Source organism: Entelurus aequoreus, linkage group LG05 (assembly GCF_033978785.1).
Source record: "Entelurus aequoreus isolate RoL-2023_Sb linkage group LG05, RoL_Eaeq_v1.1, whole genome shotgun sequence".
Lineage (NCBI taxonomy): Eukaryota > Metazoa > Chordata > Actinopteri > Syngnathiformes > Syngnathidae > Entelurus > Entelurus aequoreus.
Window position 1 is genome coordinate 29,904,381 of NC_084735.1, and position 24,928 is coordinate 29,929,308.

A 24,928-nucleotide genomic window follows, 5' to 3' on the forward strand; every position below is an offset into this window, starting at 1 on the left:
ATCACAATCTACGTAGCTTCTCTATTAATGAGCTTTCTGTATGGTTTTATTATTTGGGTGACGTTTGGCGGGCCAAATTAAAGACGTTGGCCTACTGAAGACCCCTATACAGTACTTGTATGTATAGTATATTCAAGACTGTACTAAACCTGCTCAGTGGCCTTGTGGTTAGAGCATACTTGCCAACCTTGAGACTTCCGATATCGGGATGTGGGGGGTGGGGGCGGGGCGTGGTCGGGGATGGGGCGGGCGGCGTGGTTGGGGGCGTGCTTAAGAGGGGAATATATTTAAGCTAGAATTCACCAACTCAAGTATTTCATATATATACATATATATATATACAGGTATATGTATATATATATGTATGAAATACTTGACTTTCAGTGAATTCTAGCTCTCTCTATATATATATATATTTATTTTATTATACATATAAATAAAATAAATACTTGAATTTCAGTGTTCTGGAGGCTATCCAGTAGATGGCAGTATTGTCCTGTTTAAGAGTGTCACAACATTGCTGTTTACGGCAGACAAACTGCTTTACGGTAGACTAAACGTGACTGCTGTTGTTGTGTGTTGTTACCGCGCTGGGAGGACGTTAATGAAACTGCCTAACAATAAACCCACATAAGAAACCAAGAACTCACCCTCGATCATTCTACAGTTATGACGTCATTGGGCAGGCAAGCTGTTTATATTGTGGGAAAGCGGACGTGAGAACAGGCTGTCCCCACTCAGGTCCGCATTGAGCTGGAGGGGGCGTGAATACCAGGAGTTTGTCGGGAGAAAATTTCTGCCGGGAGGTTATCGGGAGACGCGCTGAATACCGGGAGTCTCCCGGTAAAAACGGGAGGGTTGGCAAGTATGGGTTAGAGTGTCCGCCCTGAGATCGGTAGGTCGAGAGTTCAAACCCTGGCCGATTCACACCAAAGACTATAAAAATAGGACCCACTAACTCCCTGCTTGGTACTCAGCATCAGGGGTCGGAATGGGGGGTTAAATCACCAAAATTATTACCGAGCGCAGCCACCGCTGCTGCTCACTGCTCCCCTCACCTCCCAGGGAGTGGAACAAGGGGATGGGTCAAATGCAGAGAGTAATTTCACCACACCTAGTGTGTGTGTGACTATTAGTGGTACTTTAACTTTAGTTAATATGCTTTGTATATGCCAATTAGGGGTGCAACGATTTGTCGTCAAGATTTGCTAATATTTCTCTCCGACAAATTAATTAGATGTCATTACACGTGTTTTTCCGGACGGCAAAAAACATGCCCGTGTCAGGGAAAATGGTGACCGGGAAGAAACAGGAAGAGTAAAATCCCTGCAGAAACACTGAGTAAAAACTAAACACTTAAAGACAATAACTTGACTTTGCTATTCATGGCAGTATGTGTGGGACCATTTAAATGTTGGCTGTTTGAAGAACACAGTTTAGGAATCGCCTCGGTAAGATATTTACTGTAGTAGTGATGGGTCAAATGAGACGGAAGCAGTGATGCCTTATGAAACACAAGGAGTGATACAGCGTCCCTTGATGTGTGAGTCACTTTAAGAAAAAAAAACCACAAGATCGATACAACTGCTGTGTCATTTGACAGCAAAGTGTCAAACTGTGAATCCGAAAAAACTTTTTTGTGTTTAGTACAACTTGTACTAAATGAAGTCGGAGGAATGGCATGCCACATTTGAGAATGGTTTTAATCTCAATCATTGATCTAAATGGAATTAAAAAAAAAAAAAGATAAACTTCCACAATTGTGGGATCATTTCGATCCCATAGCGCCAAATAAGGTAAATTATCTTCCTTTCCTGTTTACTATTTTGCTCATTGGACAGAGTTGCGCAATTTACAATCCTTTCTGCGCAGGGATACGTTAAAACTAAATATATTTGCCATATTCATTTTATTTGCAGGTCAAATGTAATTGCTTTTTAACACCAGCAGATGGAGGATGACCAATTGAAACACTAACAGTATAAGTGTAGTGTCATTACAGGTAATGAATGTTCCATACGCTCACTGAGGCGTCATTTACCCATCACTAATATTTAGAATGTTACCTACTCTAGCTAGCTAACAACAGAGAGACAGTGTTGTGAAATAAATACATAATCCGATTACACGACTAATTGTTAAAGATAGTCGATGTCATATCAACTATCAAAATAGTCTTTAGTTGCAGCCCTAATGCTAATAGTACTTAACTGTGCAACAAGCATACAATTTATTGGTCACAGTGAGCGTACCTCAAGCCCACACTTTGCAAGGGAACCTATAAGGATCGACTGCCACTTCCCCCCACACAAGTGGGACAGAAGGCAGCATAATGGTCAGTCATGCCGGAAAGGGGGAGGCACCGAAGCGCTTCAGGCGATTGTGTAATTGAATGGCTTTGTTTTAGTTCATATCCAATATAGTCAATTTATTAACATGCTATAGAGGCTGGTAAGCTTCAGGATGTACTGAATGCTGTACAGTAGAAGTATCAACCTCAAATTATGGCAACACCAACCAATTACATTATTTTCATTCCTATTCCTCTGCATCAATTTGTCAATTGTCTTTTTTTTTTGTCCATCCATCCCACCCTGCTTCTACATATCCATCTCTATTTCATTCCTTCTCTTGCTCGCTTGCTGCCTCAGTGAAATGTGATCCAGGGCCGATACTGTGGCACTGCAATCTCTGTTCTGCTCCGGTTGCTAGGCAGCCTGTCTGAGATGGTCTCATGTCCCGCCCTCTCCGCCTGCCTCCAAAAAAAGATGAGCGAGGCAGTACAGTTGCAGGCCTGGACATTAGCCTATTAGACAATATTTTGATGACCCCCTCCAATAGACATCACTCACATCTGCAGTGCGCCGCAGCAGACGGTGTGTTTTATAACACCACGCCAACAAGCCAAACTATAGGACACTGCTCACCTTCTGACGCTTGTAATGGAAAATGCTGCGTGCAGATTTTTGTGTCATCACACCTCCGACAAAACCTACCGTGTGTGGCTAACGCGGTGGGCTGCTGGCCGTCTGCCTATGTGTGGGATCCCTGCAGGGGGGAATGTGGGGGTAAGGTTACGAGGAAGAACATGCATGATCTGCAGTGAGTCACGGCATCGAATGCTCACAATAAACATTACATATGGCCCTGTGCAAAATACAATTATGTTATTATTTTTTTTTTGCAATGGTATAGTACTTACTACAATGTCGTTCTGTAAAGAAGTAGAAGTAAAAAAGTGAACATTACAATTCTGAGCGTCACATTGATGCCCTATTAAAATGTGCATAGTCCTGGGCGATATGGCCTAAAAATAAAATCCAACATTTTTTTCACAAAAAATTTGATTTACGATGTTTTCCCCTACTTTTTAAAGAAACCATTGAATACAAATGACAGAGACAATTCAAAACAATGTGTTTCTTTTACTTAATTAGTTTGAAATGATACTCAATTTGTATAATGATACTCCATTTGTATATTGTTCTTTTTTAAACCAGATATAACTTGTACTTTTTATGTAATAATTTTTTAAGAATTAAAGTAAGAACTTCTATTGGGAAGCAATACTTCTGCTTGAATAGAATACTTTTGTTAACAAAAATTTAACATTTTGCATGCAAATAATCTCGAGAATTTGAGCTCAATAAAATGCAAAGTTCAAACTTCTGTCTTGAATAACATACTTCTGTAAATAAAATTGTAGTAATATACATTGTATCCAAACAAATAATGAAGTACATCATTGAGAGGACTATAGTTTGTTTCAGTAAAGTAAACGCAGCTTTTTTCATTCACACATCTTGGTGGTGTGCAGAGCTGCTTTAGTGATCGCTCTACACATTGTGCTTCTTTCTCATCCTACATAGCATCATCAGACATATCTTCTGTAAATGATTCCAACATAGTAAGGTGATTTTTAGCCCGGAGTTTGTTTATCGTTGCCTCTTGTTCACCTCGTAAAGAGGTGTATTTCCCGCACTCGGCTGGAGGCTTTGGTACTTTCAAATGCTGGAATAAGTTAGTTGTGCGGATGCCTTTTTGAAATAAACTTTGCACCATGAAGTCACTTGTTACACACCTGCTGCCGCAAAACCAAAGTAGTGACAACACTTTTCTTTCCTGTGGAAAAAACGTTTCGCTCACGTTAGCGATAACCTTAGCCATGTTTTGCGATGTGTGCTGCTAAGGAAGTAAGGGGACAGTACAAGTCACGGAAGCTCCTGAGGGGCAAAAATTATGCCAGAGCAAAGGAGAAAAAAATTAGATTTTTGATTTTTTAAATCGTCAGCAACAAAAAACTTGAATATATTGATAAAATCGATATGTTGCCTAGGCCTACATTTGCATTTGAAAATAAGGGAGATTTCGAGGAACATAAAGTAAACACACATTCCTGGGCACTCCTGGAAGGCCCCAGACGACTTCAGAGGATGAGCTTGAGAAAAAAAAAGAAAAGGACGTTTAGCAAAATTCAGTCATGTTTAAAGGCTTAATTAATTGGATTTTAGTTTACACATGCAATGAGAGAGTTAACGGAGTCTGGGGTGAGCAGAAAACCCAGCAAAATATGCCCCACAAAGTAGGGAAGAAAGAGGGGATGGTCACTGTTCCACACTTTGAGCCTTTGATATCCATCAAAACGATATATTAAAAAAAAAAAAATCCCCTACCGCAACACCTTAGTGTTTTGCCACTCGCTGTCATATAAAAGATTACTATTCCATTCTTCAATTCATCTATTGTCGACCGCTTGTCCCTTTCGGGGTCGCGGGTGGGCTGGAGCCTACCCTAGCTGTCCAAGGTACACCCTGGACAAATCACCACCTAATCGCAGAGCCAACACAGATAGACAGACAACATTCACAATCACATTCACACACTAGGGCCAATTTAGTGTTGCCAATCAGCCTATCCCCAGTTGCATGTCTTTGGAGGTGAGATAAAGCCATAGTACCTGGAGAGAACCCAGGCAAAATACAATATATAACTTAATCCAAAAAAAGGTAATAATAATTTTTAACCGAAATGCACACAAGCGTCTCATCTGTAAATGCTTGTGAAAATAACTTCTAATTATCTTTCTAATTGTATCTGTCCTACTTTTTTTTAACAATCGCTCAATGATTGCAGTGCAAAAGGTCATTATAACAACAGAGGTTGGTGGTATTTTTACTCAGTACTTTATGCTCTGATGTTGAATGCCTTGAGGTCATACAATTTGGATGGTGGCAGTTTGACTCAGGAACAGATTATTTCAATGTCCCCTTATCCCGACAGCCATCAGACTGTATAATGCATATGTTCCTTTTTGACTGTACTTGAATGTATAATAGACTGTATTTATATTATTCACATCTGAATAATGCTGTATAATAGACTGTATTTATATTATTCACATGTAAAAAATACCGAAGTGTTTATTGTTTATTGTGAGCGTACTGTGGTGCTGAATTTCCCCCAGGGATCAATAAAATACTTTCTATTATATTCTATTTGTGTTATACTCCATTGTGTAATGTGATTCAAGATAGGATTTTTAAAAAAATTAAAATTAGGGGTGTTCAAATCTAATATTGATATCGGTCCAATATCATCAAAAATACACGTATCGGATGATATCAGCTTTCATCTAAAATCTTGCAAGATAAGCATGGTCGTCTATATTGTAAGCTACTATGAGCGACCAGCTACACAACAGTTAAGCACATAATGGCACAAAAGATAGACATACTTAATAAGTAAGGGGGTAAAGATTGATTGGTATATCGATAGATCGATTTACATTCCTAAAGTATATAGATCTGTGTTCGACAAGTTTGCCTTCCAAAAGATAGGTATCGATACAAGATCGTTTTAAAGGGAAATCAATTGAGTAGAAAAAGAAAAACAGTACAACGGCAGACTTTATATGAAATTTAGCACTTTTAAGAATAAAAACGTTAAAGGTTAATAAGTATATTTTGCCTGTCTGTAGCGTCATCAAAACAAAATTGGTTGGTCAGGGAACTTTATATAGCAGGTAAATCTACTGTTAAAATGTTGTACACTGTACTTTTGTTGAAATTTGCTTGGATGTTGAAAATGTTTTTAGAAAGTGTTTCCTCATTCAACCTAAAGTTTTGGTTCCACTTTATTCAAATAAGATGTGAATGCATAACCCATTAAATGTTTTTACTTGCTTGTTTGTATCCATAATTAATTTATACATAATTCCCTCACAAGAAATAACAGGAATATAGGAAACGTCACGTGCAGTGTCCAGTATCCAGTATTTATTCACACAGTCACACTGTTTATTTTTGTTTGCTAAAAAGTTACTAAACCGATTTCAACTCACTGAATGAGATCGGGGAATAAGCGGTAGAAAATGGATGGATGGATGGATGAATGAGATCGTTTCGAACACAAATATCAATATTAATTGTTGTTAAAATGAATCGTTACAACCCTATTAATAAGAGCCCTCAATTGAATAATATTGCAGTCTAAAACACATTTGTTAAAATAAACAAGTATAAAACAATTATAATTGCATATTACATTAGAAAGTATGCAGTAACAAACGTGTCTGCATCATTCAACTGCGTCATGAGAGTCACACGCTTAACTTTATAAAAACATGTTGACAACTAAGTGTCGCCAAAAAACAAATTACCACTCCCCTTCAATTTAAAGAAAGACATGTCAATTTCAGACAGTTAATAATAAATAGGTTAGTGTTTTTTAATTCCTACCACTGTTCTCTGTTTGATCAATTTCACTTGGCCAAGTATTTTCTAACATTCCACACTACAAAATAATAAAAGTATGTGCTATGATTTGTGCTGACATTGTATCGAGTTGATATCGGTATAATACAATACTTAAGGCTCCAATATCAGTATCATGTCGGCAGTGGTAAAGTTGTATCGCGACAACCCTAGGTAATATTGTTCTATCAAGGCTGTACAGTCCGAGTATTTCAGTCCCATTTGCAACTTAAAATAGTGCGAGTATCGGAAAAAAAAGTAGCGAATACAGATTTTACCCTTTAATTAGTGTTTTGCTCCTGAAATAAATCCACCCAAATTTGATCAAACTAGAGTAAAATGTTTGCCCATTTGTATAATATGTTTGAAATAAACATAAACCATTACCAAAATGGAGAAGTGATAGACGCGGAAGTACTTATCACTCTGTGCGGGCTGACAGCTCTCTGTGTGTGTGTGTGTGTGTGTGAGTGTATGTGTGTGTGTGTGTGTGTGTGTGTCTGCCACTTGTGCCATGCACAGTGGGAGCAGAGCAGTAGCTAGCGAGGCTGTGTGTGAGCTCCAAGTCCTGCAACTCGAAAGAAACCAGGTCCTAGTTGGAGGTACTGGTCAGTAAAAGACAAAGTTTTTTCCACAACCTTAAAACTGCCCTTTTCGAACATGTTGAAAAGAGAAACTGGAAATTGTGATGTATCATGTTGTATGCTTGCATGTTCGAAATAAACTCAAACTCAAACTCAAACTCAAACTTGACACAAACCGCACTGCGCGTTAGTAACTATGAGGGTCGGAGGGAATATTGAACAACAAATCAATGATTGAAGTGACAAACTTGTCATCTAAACAATACCTCGTTTGTTGACATAAACATACAGCCATGAAAGCACATTCAATCCATTTATTAAGCAGAGGTAACACAAACCAGTGAAAAATTCAAAAGAGCTGGCATCAGAGCCGACAAACTGCTAGTGCTAGCCTGCTAAGCTAACACCAACAACACTAGGCAACAGGCACCGCCTTTTAAAAGGCACACACACACACACTGAAACTTAACTGCATCATGTGAGATATTTTAAGTAACGCAATAATTACTTTACCTAGTAATTAATTACATTCATTAAATAGTCATTTAAAAAGCCGCTGCCTGACCAGGGCTCAGAAAATCTGCAGAGACTCCACCCACCCCCACCAAGGACTGTTTTCACTGCTGGACTCTAGAAAGAGGTGCCGTAGCCTCTGTAGCAGAACCTCTAGGTTCTGTAACAGCTTCTTCCCTCAGTCCATAAGACTCTTGAACGCATCATAATAATCCCCTCAATTCACCCCAAAAACGTATTAACTTGCTGGAATATAAGGACAATATAACATACATCCACAAATGTGGATGCATATGCAACAGTGCAATATATTTATCTGTACAGTAATTTATTTATTTATATCTGAACCTTATTGCTCTTTTATCCTGCACTACAACGAGCTAATGCAACAACATTTCGTTCTTATCCGTACTGCAAAGTTCAAATTTGAATGACAATAAAAGGAAGTCTAAGTCTCTAAGTCCAAGTCTAAGTAAGTACTTCAATTACTTTTTGGTAAAGTAAAGAGTAACTATAATTAATAACTTTTAAAAGTAAATGTCAGAACACAGCCTGTCACACAGCATCATGAAGCAGTTAGCAGGTTGGTGTTCCTGGCTAAAATCTTTGTGAGTATGTCCTACAATAATGTTTACCTATAAAAACACCATTGTTAAAGGTCAATTATTTTCATCTTGCTGCTGACGTTTAAACATGTTCTCTTAAAATAGGGCACTTTATATCAGTGGTCCCCAACCTTTTTGTAGCTGCGGACCGGTCAACGCTTGAAAATTTGTCCCACGGGGGTATTTTTTATTTTTTTATTTTTTTTAATATATATTTTTTTTCATAAAGAAATACAATCATGTGTGCTTACGGACTGTATCCCTGCAGACTGTATTGATCTATATTGATGTATAATGTATATATTGTTATATGCTGATTTAATTTTTTTTTTTAAATTGTTTTTTATTTTTTCAATTTCTTGTGTGGCCCGGTACCGGGCTGCGGCCCGGTGGTTGGGGACCACTGCTTTATATCACATGTTGTTTTTGTGGTTGTGTTAGCTAAACAGCTGAGCATAACAATGTTTTTTTTAAAGAAGATTAAAGATTACATTTGACATTTTTTATATTAATGTCAAGGTTTTTTCTTTTTTCTTATCTCAAAACACCTCTTAAGTTGGGATAGTTTTATGCAAAACCTACTTTTCTTACTTATCGGTACATGTTTTCGTGTATTTGGCATCCCCCTCAGTCTCTAAAATGCAAAATCAAGGCATGGTGGAGATATTTAGTTACGTCAAGAAATATTTCCACTTGTGTGTTAGTTTATAAGCCATACTATATTGGGATATGAGTTTTGATCCATATCACCCAGCCCTGCACTTGTGTTAGGAACAGTGCTAGCACAGTTCAGGGATGTTCTGTGTGTTTAATAGTGTTATACTGGGCCTGGTGATGGCATTGTCTATATGTATGTGGGCACATGTGTACGCTTGGTGTTAACAATAATATTGTGATATTTGAGACATTTCATATTGGCCCTAATTTTCTTCTGTGCTACAAAAACATTTTGTGCTCCTATTTTTTTTAATTTAGTAGCACTTTGATTGATTGATTGAGACTTTTATTAGTAGGTTGCACAGTGAAGTACATATTCCGTACAATTGACCACTAAATGGTAACACCCGAATAAGTTTTTCAACTTGTTTAAGTCGGGGTCCACTGGTGCTCCGAGTGAAAAAGCTTAGCGGTACAGCTCTGTCTATGCCAATAACTGATTCTTATTCCATATATTGATTTGTTTCTGCAGAAGTACAGGTACCAGGATGAGGAGACGCCCCCCTTGGAGCACAGTCCAGCACATCTGGCTCCAGGGAAAAGTGCCGAAATGCTTCACATGAGCGACAAGAATCTTGCTGCCATGGAGGCCATACATGGCTACACACCACACACGCATATCTCTCCAGTCAAGGTAAGGAGCAAACAAACACGCACAGGCACTTCTGATCGTTGCTTATTAATATGTAACACCATTACAACAGCTCTTTGTGCTCATAACAGTCAGCACTTTAAGAGTGGACCATGTACACAGCTGAGTAGAACAGTGATTCTCAAACTGTGGTACCACTAGTGGTACATCCGCTCCATTTAGTGGTGTGCCAAAGAATCACGTAATTAAATATTCAAACAGTGTTTATGTTCAAACTGTGTCTGATGTGGCTAAAAATATTTCCTATACTTGTTAAATAAAACCTCTGCCTTGTTTCCAACGAATATTTAGACCTACTACGCTACTGTATTTTAATGTCGGTCATTAAGGTGATATTTGGAGAGCCAAGTGTTTACTGAGGTGGTACTTGGTGAAAAAAGTTTGAGAACCACTGGTGTAGAACATAAACACACTTCTTGACATGGGGGAGGAACATATTCCTTAGGAACACATTGGCTAACATTGAAACAGATTATCCATGTGATGTTCGTCACAACAATGACAATACATAACGTTATTACACTAGGCTCTTTTAAAATCAGAAATATGAAATGTATATGTATCATTTCATGTAAAATACCAACCCAGTGTATCTAGGAGGTAACTTCACACCAGGAATGTGTGAATAAGTGTTTGGGGAAATTGGATATGCTATCTAAAAAACATGAAAATCGAAGTGCAAGTGGACAGGAGGTGCATTTAAGAAATACTAGTCAGATCCATTTATCCTAATAGGTTACATGGTGGAAGGCCGTAAAGCAGTGGTGTCAAATTCATTTTATCTCAGGGGCCATATGGAGGAAAATCTATTACCGCATGGGCCGGACTGGTAAAATCATGGCAAAATAACTTTAAAATAAAGACAACTACAGATTGTTTTCTTTGTTTTACTTCCGCCAAAAATAGAACAAAAACATTCTGAAAATGTACTTATTACAAATAATCCTATTGCTAAAACACTTCAGAGGGAAAAAAATTGTGTCGTTTCAAAAACACCATGAATTTAGACTTTGTATCAGTGTATTTCCAAAGCCATTAAACATTAAGCATTTCCGGTATAGCATTCTCATGTTGGCAGTTAACCATTAAAGACGTGTTTGGAAAAGAAACCAAATGTTTTTCTCAAACCACTGCATTGGTGATATCCGCAACTGCAACAACCCATTCATTTATCATCATTCAAATATTACAATTATTCAATACAAACAAAACATTTCTCTAAATTACACCACAGCCAAAATCAAGGTAACATAACTACAAACTTAACCACTGTAAAATAAAATAGAACAAACAACAAATGTAGAAACACGCATTTTTACAACGGAGTTTAAAGTGCGCATCACGCTGTCAACCAATTGCGAGGGCTGCACAGAACTCTAACTACAAAGATGATGGTCAAGTTGACTTAAGTCTTTGCATCTTACCATTTAGTAATTTTATCCGTTGAGTGGTTAATTTACAATGAAAGAAGGTATTGTGCGTTGCTACAGCATCAGTCTGCCGCCATCTGCTGCCAGCCACAACAGGAGCAGCGGATTGCTTGCACCTGCGCTGATTGGAGTAGCAGCAGCCAATCCAGAGGGCACTTAAAGACAGCTGACACGACATCTTTAAACAAGCTGTCACGTGTGACATGGGTTACGCTTGAATTGCTATTGCGACATTCAGTGGACACATTTAGAACAGATTAAAAGATTGCAGCTCATTTTTATACTTAGCAAACTCATCCTGTGGGCCGCAGGCCGGATTAAACCTCTTCGCAGGCCTGATACAGCCCTGCCGTATAGGCAATAACACCGAGAAGTTTTATTGCTGCTTGTTTTTTAGCTGTGGTAAACGATGATAATTTATCATGAAGCGCAGACTGCTGTCAGTAGAGTGGGAAATAGTGCAAAAAGTTTTGCACTGGTTAGGGAGTACCTTGTGCACGTCTTGTATGGGAAAAAAATAGAAACTACCGTGCTGCACTTTTTTTGACAAAAAAAAGTTTCCAGCGATCAGCAGATACAGTAGACCTTATTAATGAATAAAAGAAAACAAAATTATTTTGGTAGAAAGCCAACTGCCATGTGCAAAGTCTTGGGGTATTACAGTTTTTGTTGTTTTTTGTGCTATTTTAAGATCGTAAAAAAATGCACACAAATACAAAACTAATTTCTAGAAACTGCAGGTGGTGTAAGGAGTAAGGAAAAAACACAAGAACACATATATAATACACATACATGTATATCTCAGGGCGTTCAATCGTTCGCAAACGGACTGCTTGGTTTGTCTTGGAAGACGTTTTGCCGCTCATTCGAGTAGGCTTCATCAGTTCATGCTCATAGACTTTTAGACTGGTCAGATCTAGTCCAAACGGTTGGTTTTTTGGAATATAGATATTTGGGGTTTTGGCACCAACCGTTTGGACTAAATCTGACCAATCAAGTCTATGATCACAAACTGATGAGTGGTAATATTAATTTAGGTTTCATAGTGGCTGTGTATATGCAGCGAGTCTGCTTGAGATTTGTATTGAAAAAAGATAAATATAAACATTGTGCTGCAATCCATATTTTTGGTCTTTAGCTTAAACACAAAAGTCAATACCCGACCTACTGTATATTTATCTGAATAAATAACAACTAAATGTACAATGCATCCAGGACTAGAGAAAAACGTATACATCGTAAAATATGTTTTGTTATGTACTTAATAGTGCATACTGTATGTGTTTTATGTATGTGAGTATGAGCTTTATTTGGTGGTGACACTATCGAGCGTCGCTGACTCCCATGTATTAAAAACTTTGCATGAGCTCTACGCATGGTTGAAACAGTGCACAGGATTAATCAACCTTTTATGCATAAAAAGTTTCTATGAATAACATTCGCGGTGAAAGTTATGTACACACATTTAATCCCTATAAAGATTTTTTGTGCACAGCAACCTTTATAAATCAGGACCTCTGGACTGGGTGCTAGTCAATCACTGGGTACATGTAGAGACAGAAACCCCTCCATGCTCACATTCACACCATCATCTCCAAGTAAATAAAAGGCAGCTGAGCTTACTGTACAGACACTGAACTCATGTCTGATATCCGGTTGACACACGTCTTTCAAACACAAACAAATCTACACACCAAAGCTAAGTGGCATCAATAGGCTTGCGTTTTGTAAATGCAGAATTACTATACTGTACCATGAAGCAGTGACAGGGTACAGTATAGTAATTCTGCATTTACAAAATGCAAGCCATAATGTTCACTTGGTAAATGATTCCATGTGCACAGTAGTGTGATTCAACAGCTCGACTGGACTTTGCTTTGAGGCAGCAGGAAGTGTTTATCTATGTCCCACATGGGACTGCGATGTCACGGAGGAACAGCCTATATGTCCATTAAAATCCGCTCTTTTTAATGAGCGAAGAGAAGAGGCTGTGAGACTGAGCTTTGCCCCTGCTATTTAAATCAGATCCTACTCAGTTTGAGCTGTGCCGGTAATGGAGATTTGTCCTACGGGGTGCTGTGAGGTATTTTAGGGAAAGCTTTTCAAACTGACAGCTGTGTGGATAGATGGGCACTAGGGAGTGAGTTCCAGGTAGCACGGCTACAAGGAGCAACTCACAGCACAAAACTCCATGAACTCTTTTTAATGATCTTTTAATGAGCTTCACATCTGCATGCGAGCTCAGTCAGTGAAGTCCCACCGTAACAATATCTAAAAATACAGAGGAACCTCATTAAGTCAAACAATTCAAATGTCAACCAAAATACCCTTTTAAGTTGCGCTAAACTTCATTTTAACTTAAGTCGTATGTTGCTCATTTCAAGCATACAGCTGTGTATTAATTTCACAACGTTTGCTTTTCCCTTCAAAAACAACACCATGACCACTCCTTGCAGTCTTCATGAGAGACAACAGAGACTACTTTGAGACAAATGATGATCCAGAACATAATATTTTTGAGCCTCAATTTAAGTAGGATGAGTTTTAGAAGCTGTGTACTAAAAAGATCTATCTTTAGTGAAACACTAAGCATCATGTAGCAGTTATGCTAAGTGCTAAACAAGAAATGTAAACTACCAATTTAATAAAACAATAATTTACTGTACACTGTCGGAGGTCCTCACCCTATCTCTGCGAAGGAAACTTATTTCTGCCGCTTGTTATCTCGACCATAGACATCTTATAAGTAGACGCAGCATCGACCGCTACTGTCTACTGGCACTGACGAGACGCGGGGCCGCCATTTTGGAGTGGTGATCCGCTCCACTCAGTGCAATTCATTTGGCAGGAGCAATGAACTGTCAGCGCATTTAATTAATCTGACCTCACTGAATACTACTGATTTTCACACATTTTTTTTGTCATACGTGTAGCTATGATAAAGGACACATGTTTTGGCGTGTTTTATTATTCATAGTTTGCTTAACAGTAATAGAATATTCTTAAATGCTATAAGTGACCAGACGTCCGAGATTAAAACTGGGAATATAATCCCAGAGAAAGGGGAAAAAAAACGTCAGCTATTTTTAAGTTCAAGAAACAATATGATTAGGTTATATATACATGCGTATATCCTACATAAACAATGTATGAATACATTAGATATCTATATATCTTAGGGACCTATAGACTGTATCTCTGTTGCTGCAGCAGCATAGAGTTTATTCTGTCTTGACACTTTGTATTGATATTTTGTATTACGTTTGTACATTCTTCCCTTAAATGATAATGTTTACAGTGATTGTTTTGTATGTATTTTGTATGTATGTCGCTTTGGATAAAAGTGTTTGCCAAATACTTAAACATAAACATACGTAAACACCTGAAAGTCTTTATATCAGCTAAAACCACCAATCTGTTTCTCTGGATTCAGAATAAAACCAAATTCTGTCTTACCCAACAATGTTAGTATTTGAATATTGTTACTTGAAGACTTATTCCTGGTTACAATTATACTGTTAAGAAAGTATTGTCTTATACTTTGCCTAAAATGAGAATGCATCATAATCAGTGGCTAATTGGGTTGGAAAGCTAGACTAAATTTAGACTTGTATAATACTGTATAGCCACTGTCCATCTGATTGTCTAGTTAGCTAACATATATTCCCCCCCCCCCCCCCCCCCCCTTACACAATCTGGACCGTGGTCCTAACTTTTACCCCTGTTGGCTTTTACAATCTTTATCTTCATCATTTATTTCAACTTTATGTTATTCAAGTATGAAATTTTTTTATTTAATTAATTTCATTGACAAGCAATTATATTATGGTCATACTGTTACATAAAGTTAGAGATGCTACCTCAGTAGAAGCATTTAAGTCCCATCTTAAAACTCATTTGTATACTCTAGCCTTTAAATAGACCCCCCTTTTTTTAGACCAGTTGATCTGCTGTTTTCTTTTCTCCTTTGCCCCCTCGCCGGGTTATTCCGGTTCCGGTGACCATGGATGAGATGCTGGCTGTCCAGAGTTGGGACCCAGGGTGGACCGCTCGCCTGTGAATCGGTTGGGGACGTCTCTGCACTACTGACCTGTCTCCGCTCGAGATGGTCTCCTGCTGGCCCCACTATGGACTGGACTCTCACTGTTATGTGGATCCACTTGGGACTGTACTTAGAGGGGGGGTTACCCACATATGCGGTCCCCTCCAAGGTTTCTCATAGTCATTCACATCGACGTCCCTTGTGTGGGCTCTGTGCCGAGGATGTCGTTGTGGCGTGTGCAGCCCTTTGAGACTTTTGTGATTTAGGGCTATATAAATAAACATTGATTGATTGATTGATTGATTGATACTCTTGTTTGCTAGCGGCTACGATTTCAGTACTACTTAAGATCTTTGCTCCTTCTCAACTCTGTGGTAATATTCTTTTCACAAAATACAACCAATAGTACGTTAATGTTAAATCTTTCTTTTGAAAAGTAATCCCCCGATTCCTATTTTCAAGAGTCCGCTCATTTGAGCAGGAAAACGCTGAACACCAGCCCGGCATCTTTGTTTTCTACCTGTCAACTGTCAGTTTAGGCTGGTAGCCGGCTCCTCATCCCCACTTCAAGATGGCGGCCGAATTTCTCGCGTAACAGCAGCCAATGCTGCGTCTACTTATAAGATGTCTATGATCTCGACCTTGTCCTTTTGTTCATTACCCAAAGCTCATGACCATAGGTAAGAGTAGGAAAGTAGACTGACCAGTATATCGAGAGTTTTGCCTTCAGGCTCAGCTACCTCTTCTCCACAACAAACCGGTACAGTGACTGCATCACTGCCAGCGCTGCACCTATCCATCTGTCAATCTCGCATTGCATTTTTCTTTCACTCTTGAACAAGACCCTGAGATTCTTGAACCCCTCCACTTGAGGCAGAACTTCACTCCCAACCTGGGGGGTGCAGTCCACTCTTTTCAGACTGAGAACCACGGCCTCAGATTTAGAGGTGCAGATCCTCATCCCAGCAGCTTCACACTTGGCTGCAAACTGCCCCAGTGAACACTGAAGGTCTCAGCCTGATGAAGCCAACAGGACCACATTATCTGTAAAAAGTAGAGATGCAATCCTCTGGCCACCAAACTGTAAAACCTCCACACTATGACTGCGCCTAAAAATTCCATCCATAAAAACAATGAACAGGACCGGTGAAAAAGGGTCCAACGTCCACTGGGACAATATCTGAATTACTACCGGCAATGCAAACCGAATGGCCCGTAGCAACGGATCCCGTATTCTTGGAGCACCCCTCACAAGACACTGCGAGGGACAGAATCGCATGCCTTCTACAAATCCACAAAACACATGAGGAATGGTTGAGCAAACTCCAATTCCCCTTCCAGTACCCTAGCAAGGGTGTAAATCTGGTCCTGTATTACATGACTAGGAAAAAAAACACATTGTTCTTCCTGAATCCGAGGCTCGACTAACGGCCGGACTCTTCTCACCAGCACCCTGGAATAGACTTTCCCCGGGGGGCTGAGGAGTGTGAGCCCTCTATAATTAGAATGCACCTTTTTGATCCACCTTCTTGAAAAGGGGAACCACCACCCGGGTCTGCCAATCCAGAGTTACCGCCCCAGACTTTCATGCTATGTTGAAGAGACATGTCAGCCACGACAGTCCCACAACATCCAGAGCCTTGAGGTATTTGGGGCGAATCTCATCCTCTCCTGAGGTCTTGCCACTGGGCAGTTTTTTGATTACCTCAGCAACTTTGGCTCCATTGATGAACATGTCCGCGTTTTTAACCTCAGACTCTGCCTCCTTCACAGAGGGTGTGTCTGTAAGAGTGAGGAGAACCACAAAGTATTCCTTTCAGCACCCAACTATATCTCCAGTAGTGGTCAGCAGGTTTCCGCCCCCCATTATACACAGTGTGGACAGGACACTGCTTCCCTTTCTTGAGACGTCAAATGTTTTGCCAAAATCTCTTTGAGGTCGACCAAAAATCCTGCTCAATGGTCTCCCAGAACTCCTCTCACGCCCAGGTTTTTTCTTCCGCCACCGCCAAGGCCTTGGCCTGTCAGTACCTATCAGCTGCTTCGGGAGTCCCACAAGCAAGCCATGCTCTTTAGGCCTCCTTCTTTAGCTTGACAGACACCTTTACCTCTAGTGTCTACCAACAGGTTTGGGGGTTGGAGGCACCAACCGCCTCGCAACCACAACTCCGATCAGCAGCAGCAACAGCAATGGAAGTACGGAACAAGGCTCATTCTGTCTTAATGTCCTCCACCTCCCTCGGAATGCAGTAGAAGCCCTGCCGGAGCTGTGAGTTGATGATCTGGCGGACGGGAGACTCTGCCAAACGTTCCCAGCAAACCCTCAATAATTGTTTGGGCCTGCCCGGTCTGTCCAGCATCCTCCCCCGCCACCTGATCCACCACCAGGTCGTGATCAGTTGACAACTCAGGCCCTCTCTTCACCCGGGTGTCCAAGACATGCAGTCGCATATCTGCAGCCCAAAGTAGACCAAATCAGATTTTTTTCTAAATCAGATTTTTTCCAGCAGCCTGTTTAGATTACAAGTAAAATGTGATGTTTATCACACTCCAGTATAAACGTGCACAGGCCCCAATGTGGCCTCTACGTTACTTGCATGCGCAGTTTGATAAAGTGAAAACAAAAGAAGTTGACCGGATTCTATAAATAAATGAAGTCGCTACTACTACTATGACCACTACTGCTACTACGTTGTAAAATAAAAGTCGCCACACCTTAACAATTAGTGTTTTTTTTACGTTAAAACAAATGAAAGTAAAACAATGTATCAACTTCCGCTGGCTGGCCGTGTCTTTTACTGCGCACACGAATGACGTAGCTCGACCAAAGATGACGTAAAAGTCACAAACAGGTTGAATTGCCTTTCAGACTGAAGTCATATTTTAAAAGATCAAATTCCAAACAAATTCAGACTATGTTCTGATGTGGCCTGAATTGGATGCGAAAATATCAAATTTGAAGCACTTTGGAACATTTATACTGGCAAAAAAATATCTGATCTGTGTTAACTTTAGGGCAAAAAAATCTGATTTGGTGGCTAGTGTAAACGGAGCCTTTAAGATGGTAAATGTTGGACATTGGAATTTATTGGTTGGTTGGTTGGAATTAATTTTGAACATGTATACAGTATCAATATGATATATTACATATTTTACATATTTTTATTTCCATGAATTCCTCTGAGAAAAATCTGAACAAATAGATTGTGTTCGACCTATGGAGGTTCCGCTGTTTTTTTGTTTTTTAGACATTTTACACAACACTACCTCAGGTGTTAATTCAACCTATATTACCTTTGGTTTAAAAACATGAAAATCTATACAAGATCAATTCGAAACTCGTAAGCAGTGTGACAAAATATTAAGAAGTAAGCAAACACATCAATGTGTCTTATTGTTTTTTTTTTTGTGGTTTGAGTTATTCCCTCATCTAAAAGGAAAAATGTCATCCAGCACAAAGCAGAGAGATCAGTAATTATTCAGAGATGACGTGGGCCATTTATAATGGGCATGTGGTGAAAACGTGCTTCTTTACCAAAAATCTAACATTATCAGATAATCAAAGTGTATTTAATTGATTTTTTTACAATGTGGTGTGTGCCAGCCCCTATTTCCAATCCATTACCAGTCATTCATTGCTCCCGAGGGGCAAGTGGTATCAGAAATGTGTTTCTTCTTTGTGCATGTGTGAGTCCATTTGGGAAATGCAACTTCTGTGTATACTAGATGAGAGCTAGTATGTGATAAGCCTTTAGAAAACATAATAATTGGCACTGTGTGTGGCCAAAACTAGATAGAAAACCGGAAAATAATACTAAAAAAAGAAAGCAGCTAAAGTCCACAAAAGAGCAGAGGTATTTGTGACCTATTTTAAAAAATGTGTGATGTCAGCAGGAAGTAATAACTTCAATGCCGGGTGAGCCAACACATTAAAGGAAGTTGACCATTTTGAGAAGCCAGCAAAAAAGGTGTTGATTTAGGTATTTTAATGGTGATAAATTATACAGCAGCGGCAGTTGTATCCCTCTAATCACCACAACTTCAAACTGATTGCTCTCCTGGATTCAACTTTGACAATGACATTAAGAGGACATCATTATCACTATATTTTAAATTAAAGTACACTAAAAGTTTTAAGTTCATGCTTGTGGATAATGTACAAATTAATCTACATACTGACTGCAAATACTAAATATAATATTCAGCTCCACATGGACACTGGACACAAATCACTTCTACATGAAGCCAAAGAAGTAGTCAAATCAGGCCAAAACGCGTTCGTACCTTTCAGCAGGTTTAGTACAGTTTAGTACAATCCATTGAAGCTGTCCTCATTGCAAGGTATTAATGAAGCATTTAATGGCACAAAACAATGCACTCTGATTTTGAAGTCCATTAATTTGTTTCTGTGATACCACCAATAGTTTATCTCTCTACACTGGATAAAAAATGCTTACCCACAGTTATTTAACTATAAGGCACACTTAAAATCCTTTAATTTTCTCAAAAATCGATGCGCGCCTTATAACCCTGTGCGCCTTATATACAGATTATTGCTGGTTGTGCTTACCGACCTTGAAGCAATTTTATTTCATACATGGTGTAATGATAAGTGTGACCTGTAGATAGCAGTCACACATAAGAGATACGTATGGAATGCTAGTTGACGCCTGTTCTTAGACTTAGACTTACACAAACTTTAATGATCCACAAGGGAAATTGTTTTAAATTGTTCAATAAAGGACGCTAGCAAGCAAGCCCAAAACTTTGATGTTTCATAGAGAATATAGAACATTACACACAACGCTCAAAAATCTGTTAATATGTTTTAGTACAACTTTGGGAAGCTACGAAGCCACACTGCTTAATGGAATGTTAGTGCATTGCGGGTACTGTAGTCAGACGTGCTGTGCTTCAGTCAATCAATCAATCAATCAATCAAAGTTTATTTATACAGCCCCAAATCACCAGTGTCTCAAAGGGCTGCACAAGCCACAGCGAAATCCTCGGCTCAGATCCCACATCAGGGCAAGGAAAAACTCAACCCAATGGGCTACAATAAGAAACTTTGGAGGGGATCGCAGATGGGGGTCCCCCCCCCTCCCCTCCGGGCGACCGGTGCAATGGACGTTGAGTGGATTTAGTTATTAGTGCATTCAACATAACGGTATTATTATAGTGTGTGTAAAACGACCCCAAAATGGCACCCATTTGGAGACATAAGGCCTTTTTCCACCAAAGGTTCCCAGAACCTCCGGTTCCTGGCTCTATAGGTTCCTGTAGAAGTGTGTGGTTTGTGTTTCCGCCGCATTTCACAGTTCAGGGTAGTTTATACAAATCAGGCTGATGACATATGGAGGAGTGGTTTACTATATTTCTATACTGATAGCATGTAAATACACAGACAATATTAGGTTACAGTTCTTTTACTAAAAAGTAAGTAATTGAAATACAACGTAATCCTATACAAAACTATATGATTTATGAAATAAAGTGTACCAAATTGTTCATAAAGTCAGGCTTTTGTCCCAATGTCCTACAGTCAAAAAGTTGTCCTCTCGGTAAATGATGACTTCATGATTCATAAATGTTCACGATTGCAGCTGTAAATAACTATGTAAATAATAAATGTCTGGGTTTATCTCAAGCCGACAACACAAACATGTTCGGCTTTAGCGTTAGCTTGTTAGCATTAGCATTCTGTTCACTCGGGTTAAGGCTAATAACTACACAAATGGAGTGTCACTGACTATTTTGCAACATGTAATAAAGTAAATAGTTAATATTTGATGTAATTTACCTTCATTCTACTCATGTGCTGCCTCCTTTATTTCACATTTATCCAATGAAGTCAGAGAAGTAGTAGCTGAGGTCGCTGCTTTGAGTCTGGCTTCATATTTCTCTGTAAATACGTTTAAAATAGTCCATCCACTTCTCGCAGCTTCGCGTAACGAAATTAAGTTTGTAAAAAATAATTAACAACAATAAACTGCATTAAGTTTAACAACCGAGGCTAAGTAAAAACACTCCAAGATAATTCCACTGATCAGCGTTCTTCAGCACTAAGATGCCCCACAAACGTTCCTGCATGTCAAAAGCTCCTTTTGTTCTTCTTTCTCTCTGTTGTCAAGTTTGTTGTAATAGAAATACACAAGAAATAAGGAATAAACAAGTCGCCGCGTATATTCCAATGGCGATCGTGGGTGTGAAAAAGAATCAACCAATTGACATTGGACAGCTCAGCCCGCCCCTGAAAAGGTTCCTGGTCGCTTGGAAAAGTCCCATCGAGCTAGGAGGAACTCCAAAAGGTTCCTAAAGAACTACAGTCACGGTCAAAAGTTTACATACACTTGTAAAGAACATAATGTCATGGCTGTCTTGAGTTTCCAATAATTTCTACAACTCTTATTTTTTTGTGATAGAGTGATTGGAGCACAAACTTGTTGGCCACAAAAAACATTCATGAAGTTTGGTTCTTTTATGAATTTATTATGAGTCTACTGAAAATGTGACCAAATCTGCTGTGTCAAAAGTATACATACAGCAATGTTAATATTTGGTTACATGTGCCTTTTATTTGAAACGTGAAAGTGATGAAACGTTTACATTAATTTCACACTGTAAACCAAGGCAGAAACAGCGGTCAATTTGCACAGAGTGGATAAGGGTCCCCCCTCTGCTCTGACTGGAATCGAACTTTATTGTCATTGCTGCATTGTCATTTAAAAGTACAACAAAATGTGTTTTCAATACAAGCTGTCTAAGAGCAGACATTCAGTAAACAGGGCACTGCCTGTAAGGAAAGGCTCAGCTGCCGCCTGTACTTTGAGGACACTAAAATACGTGCTTTCATGTCTCCAAAAAGTCGCTAGATTTGTCGTTAGTCGCTTCTGAGAAAGAAAGTGACTAAGCGGAGTTGTAAAGATGGTAGATTTAGCAAAAAAGTTGTCAAATTGACAGCGCCGAAGTGAGTGTAAAAGATAGACAGGACAAGACCCGCCTTACGTTGCGTCTGATTGGTTTACATTGCGTGGTGCCGTCAGTGGTTGGCTGGATTCAGGCACAAGAATTCATGGATTGGTTATTTAGGTTAATCAATCAGTTACTCGAACTACAACATGTCGCAATGTATCGATAAATCATTACACTCCTAGTTATTAAACAAGTTATGTAACATAAATGAAGTATTGTTGACGGTTTTTGGAAGCATTTTGAGTGATTTAGAGCAGTGGTCCCCAACCACCGTGCCGATCGATTGGTACCGGGCCGCACAAGAAATTTAAAAAAACAAAATATATATATGTATATATATATATATATATATATATATATATATATATATATATGTATTTTTAAAAAAAAAATTAAATCAACATAAAAAACACAATGTATACATTATATATCAATATAGATCAATACAGTCTGCAGGGATACAGTCCGTAAGCACACATGATTGTATTTCTTTATGAAAAAAATAATAATAAAAATAAAAATAAAAAAAATAAAAAAAAACAACAGATTCGATTTTAATTACATGTATATATATTTGTTTGCATTTTTAAAGAAAATATATGCATGATTAACGGTTATGCAAATTATATGATTCCATCTTATCAAACACGCCCCAAGCCACGCCTCCACCGCCACAAGTATATTGGCATTCTGGGGGAAACCCTGACAGTTATCATTCATATCACGGTATTGTTGAATATGCTCAAAATGTACTTTATTTATTTATTTGATATGGACATAACAGTTACATTGGACAAACCAAATGCACTGCCTTAAGTGTTATAGCAAGAACATGCTAATTTTCAAAACCTTTCCACAGGACACTCATAGGATATACAATATGTGGTAATATGTTACCAAATACACAATTAATCAAATTTACAATACATTAATAATGTGTACAACTTTGATCTGATTTCTGCCACAGTTTCAGACATCTTGTGAAGAGGTTTAGCTCGGTTTGCAGTTTTAATTCAGTGGGAAGAGTGTTCCACAGTCTGGCTCCGTTAGAGGAAAAGGTGGACCGTCCAAAAGATGTTCTGAACTCAAGAACCACACAGTCCCCACTGACAGATGATCTGGTGTTAGGTCTGCATATATACATACATACATACATACATATATACAGTATATATATATATATATATATAATATATATATATATATATATATATATATTATATATATATATATATATATATATATATATATATATATATACACAATTTTGTGGAATAGCCTTCATTTCTAAGAACAAGAATAGACTGTCGAGTTTCAGATGAAAGTTCTCTTTTTCTGGCCATTTTGAGCGTTTAATTGACCCCACAAATGTGATGCTCCAGAAACTCAATCTGCTCAAAGGAAGGTCAGGTTTGTAGCTTCTGTAACGAGCTAAACTGTTTTCAGATGTGTGAATATGATTGCACAAGGGTTTTCTAATCATCAATTAGCCTTCTGAGCCAAGGAGTAAACACATTGTACCATTAGAACACTGGAGTGATAGTTGCTGGAAATGGGCCTCTATACACCATGTAGATATTGCACCAAAAACCAGACATTTGCAGCTAGAATAGTCATTTACCACATTAGCAATGTATAGAGTGTATTTCTTTAAAGTTAAGACTAGTTTAAAGTTATCTTCATTGAAAAGCACAGTGCTTTTCTTTCAAAAATAAGGACATTTCAATGTGACCCCAAACTTTTGAACGGTAGTGTGTATATATATATATATATATATATATATATATATATATATATATATATATATATATATATATATATATATATATATATATATATATATATATATATATATATATACATATATATTTATATACATACATTTATATATACATATATATGTATACTTACATACATATATACATATACATACATATGTATATATATGTATACTTACATACATATATACATATACATATATATATATATACATATATATATATATATATATAATATATATATATATATATATATATATATATATACATATACATATGTATATGTATATATATATATACATATACATATACATATACATACATACATACATACATACATACATACATACATACATACATACATACATACATACATACATACATATATATATATATATATATATATATATATACTTACATACATATAGATATACATATACATACATATAAAAATATGTACCTAAACATATACATATATACACACAAATACATATTGTTGCGTTCCGACCAGTTCTTCCTCCAGGGGAATCTAAATTGCTGGTCAATCCCAAGTTCTTTTGGATGACATATAAGATGATGACATATAAGATGACATATAAGAACAGAATAGGTATTTTGCAATTTATTCCAAAGCTTTGGGAGACTAACCCAAAAAACAACACATTCAATCTGTCCACCCAAGTTGATCTAACACTCTTACGGAAGCGCCCTCTTCTTCAATCTGCCAATAGCCCACACCCTCCCCAGAAGGAATACACAAGTTCATTGTTCAGCTCAGGATGAGACAGGATGAGATAAAAAAAGGAGTACTGGAGAAAAAATAGAAAGAGTACAAATGGAAAACACTAGCTGTTTCAAATATGACTATAGAAAGAAATAACTC

The 24,928-nt window shown here is 38.1% G+C and overlaps 1 protein-coding gene and 1 long non-coding RNA gene across 5 annotated transcripts in view; one reads left to right on the forward strand and one right to left on the reverse strand.

The window, feature by feature from the left end:
* The window catches only part of LOC133650444 (disks large homolog 4), a 181,269-nt gene that overhangs the window by 90,965 nt on the left and 65,376 nt on the right, over positions 1 to 24,928 (forward strand). For all 4 annotated transcript variants that reach the window (XM_062047677.1, XM_062047676.1, XM_062047674.1 and 1 more), the window contains exon 2: positions 9,644 to 9,805. In XM_062047677.1, the coding sequence (XP_061903661.1) occupies positions 9,644 to 9,805 (162 nt within the window). The remainder of the gene's footprint in view (positions 1 to 9,643; positions 9,806 to 24,928) is intronic.
* Positions 2,578 to 24,928, reverse strand: part of LOC133650447 (uncharacterized) — a 71,200-nt gene continuing 48,849 nt past the window's right edge. The window contains exons 2-3 of the long non-coding RNA XR_009826231.1: positions 2,997 to 3,048; positions 2,578 to 2,752 (exon numbers count right to left, since the gene is read on the reverse strand). This is a non-coding gene — a long non-coding RNA (uncharacterized LOC133650447). The remainder of the gene's footprint in view (positions 2,753 to 2,996; positions 3,049 to 24,928) is intronic.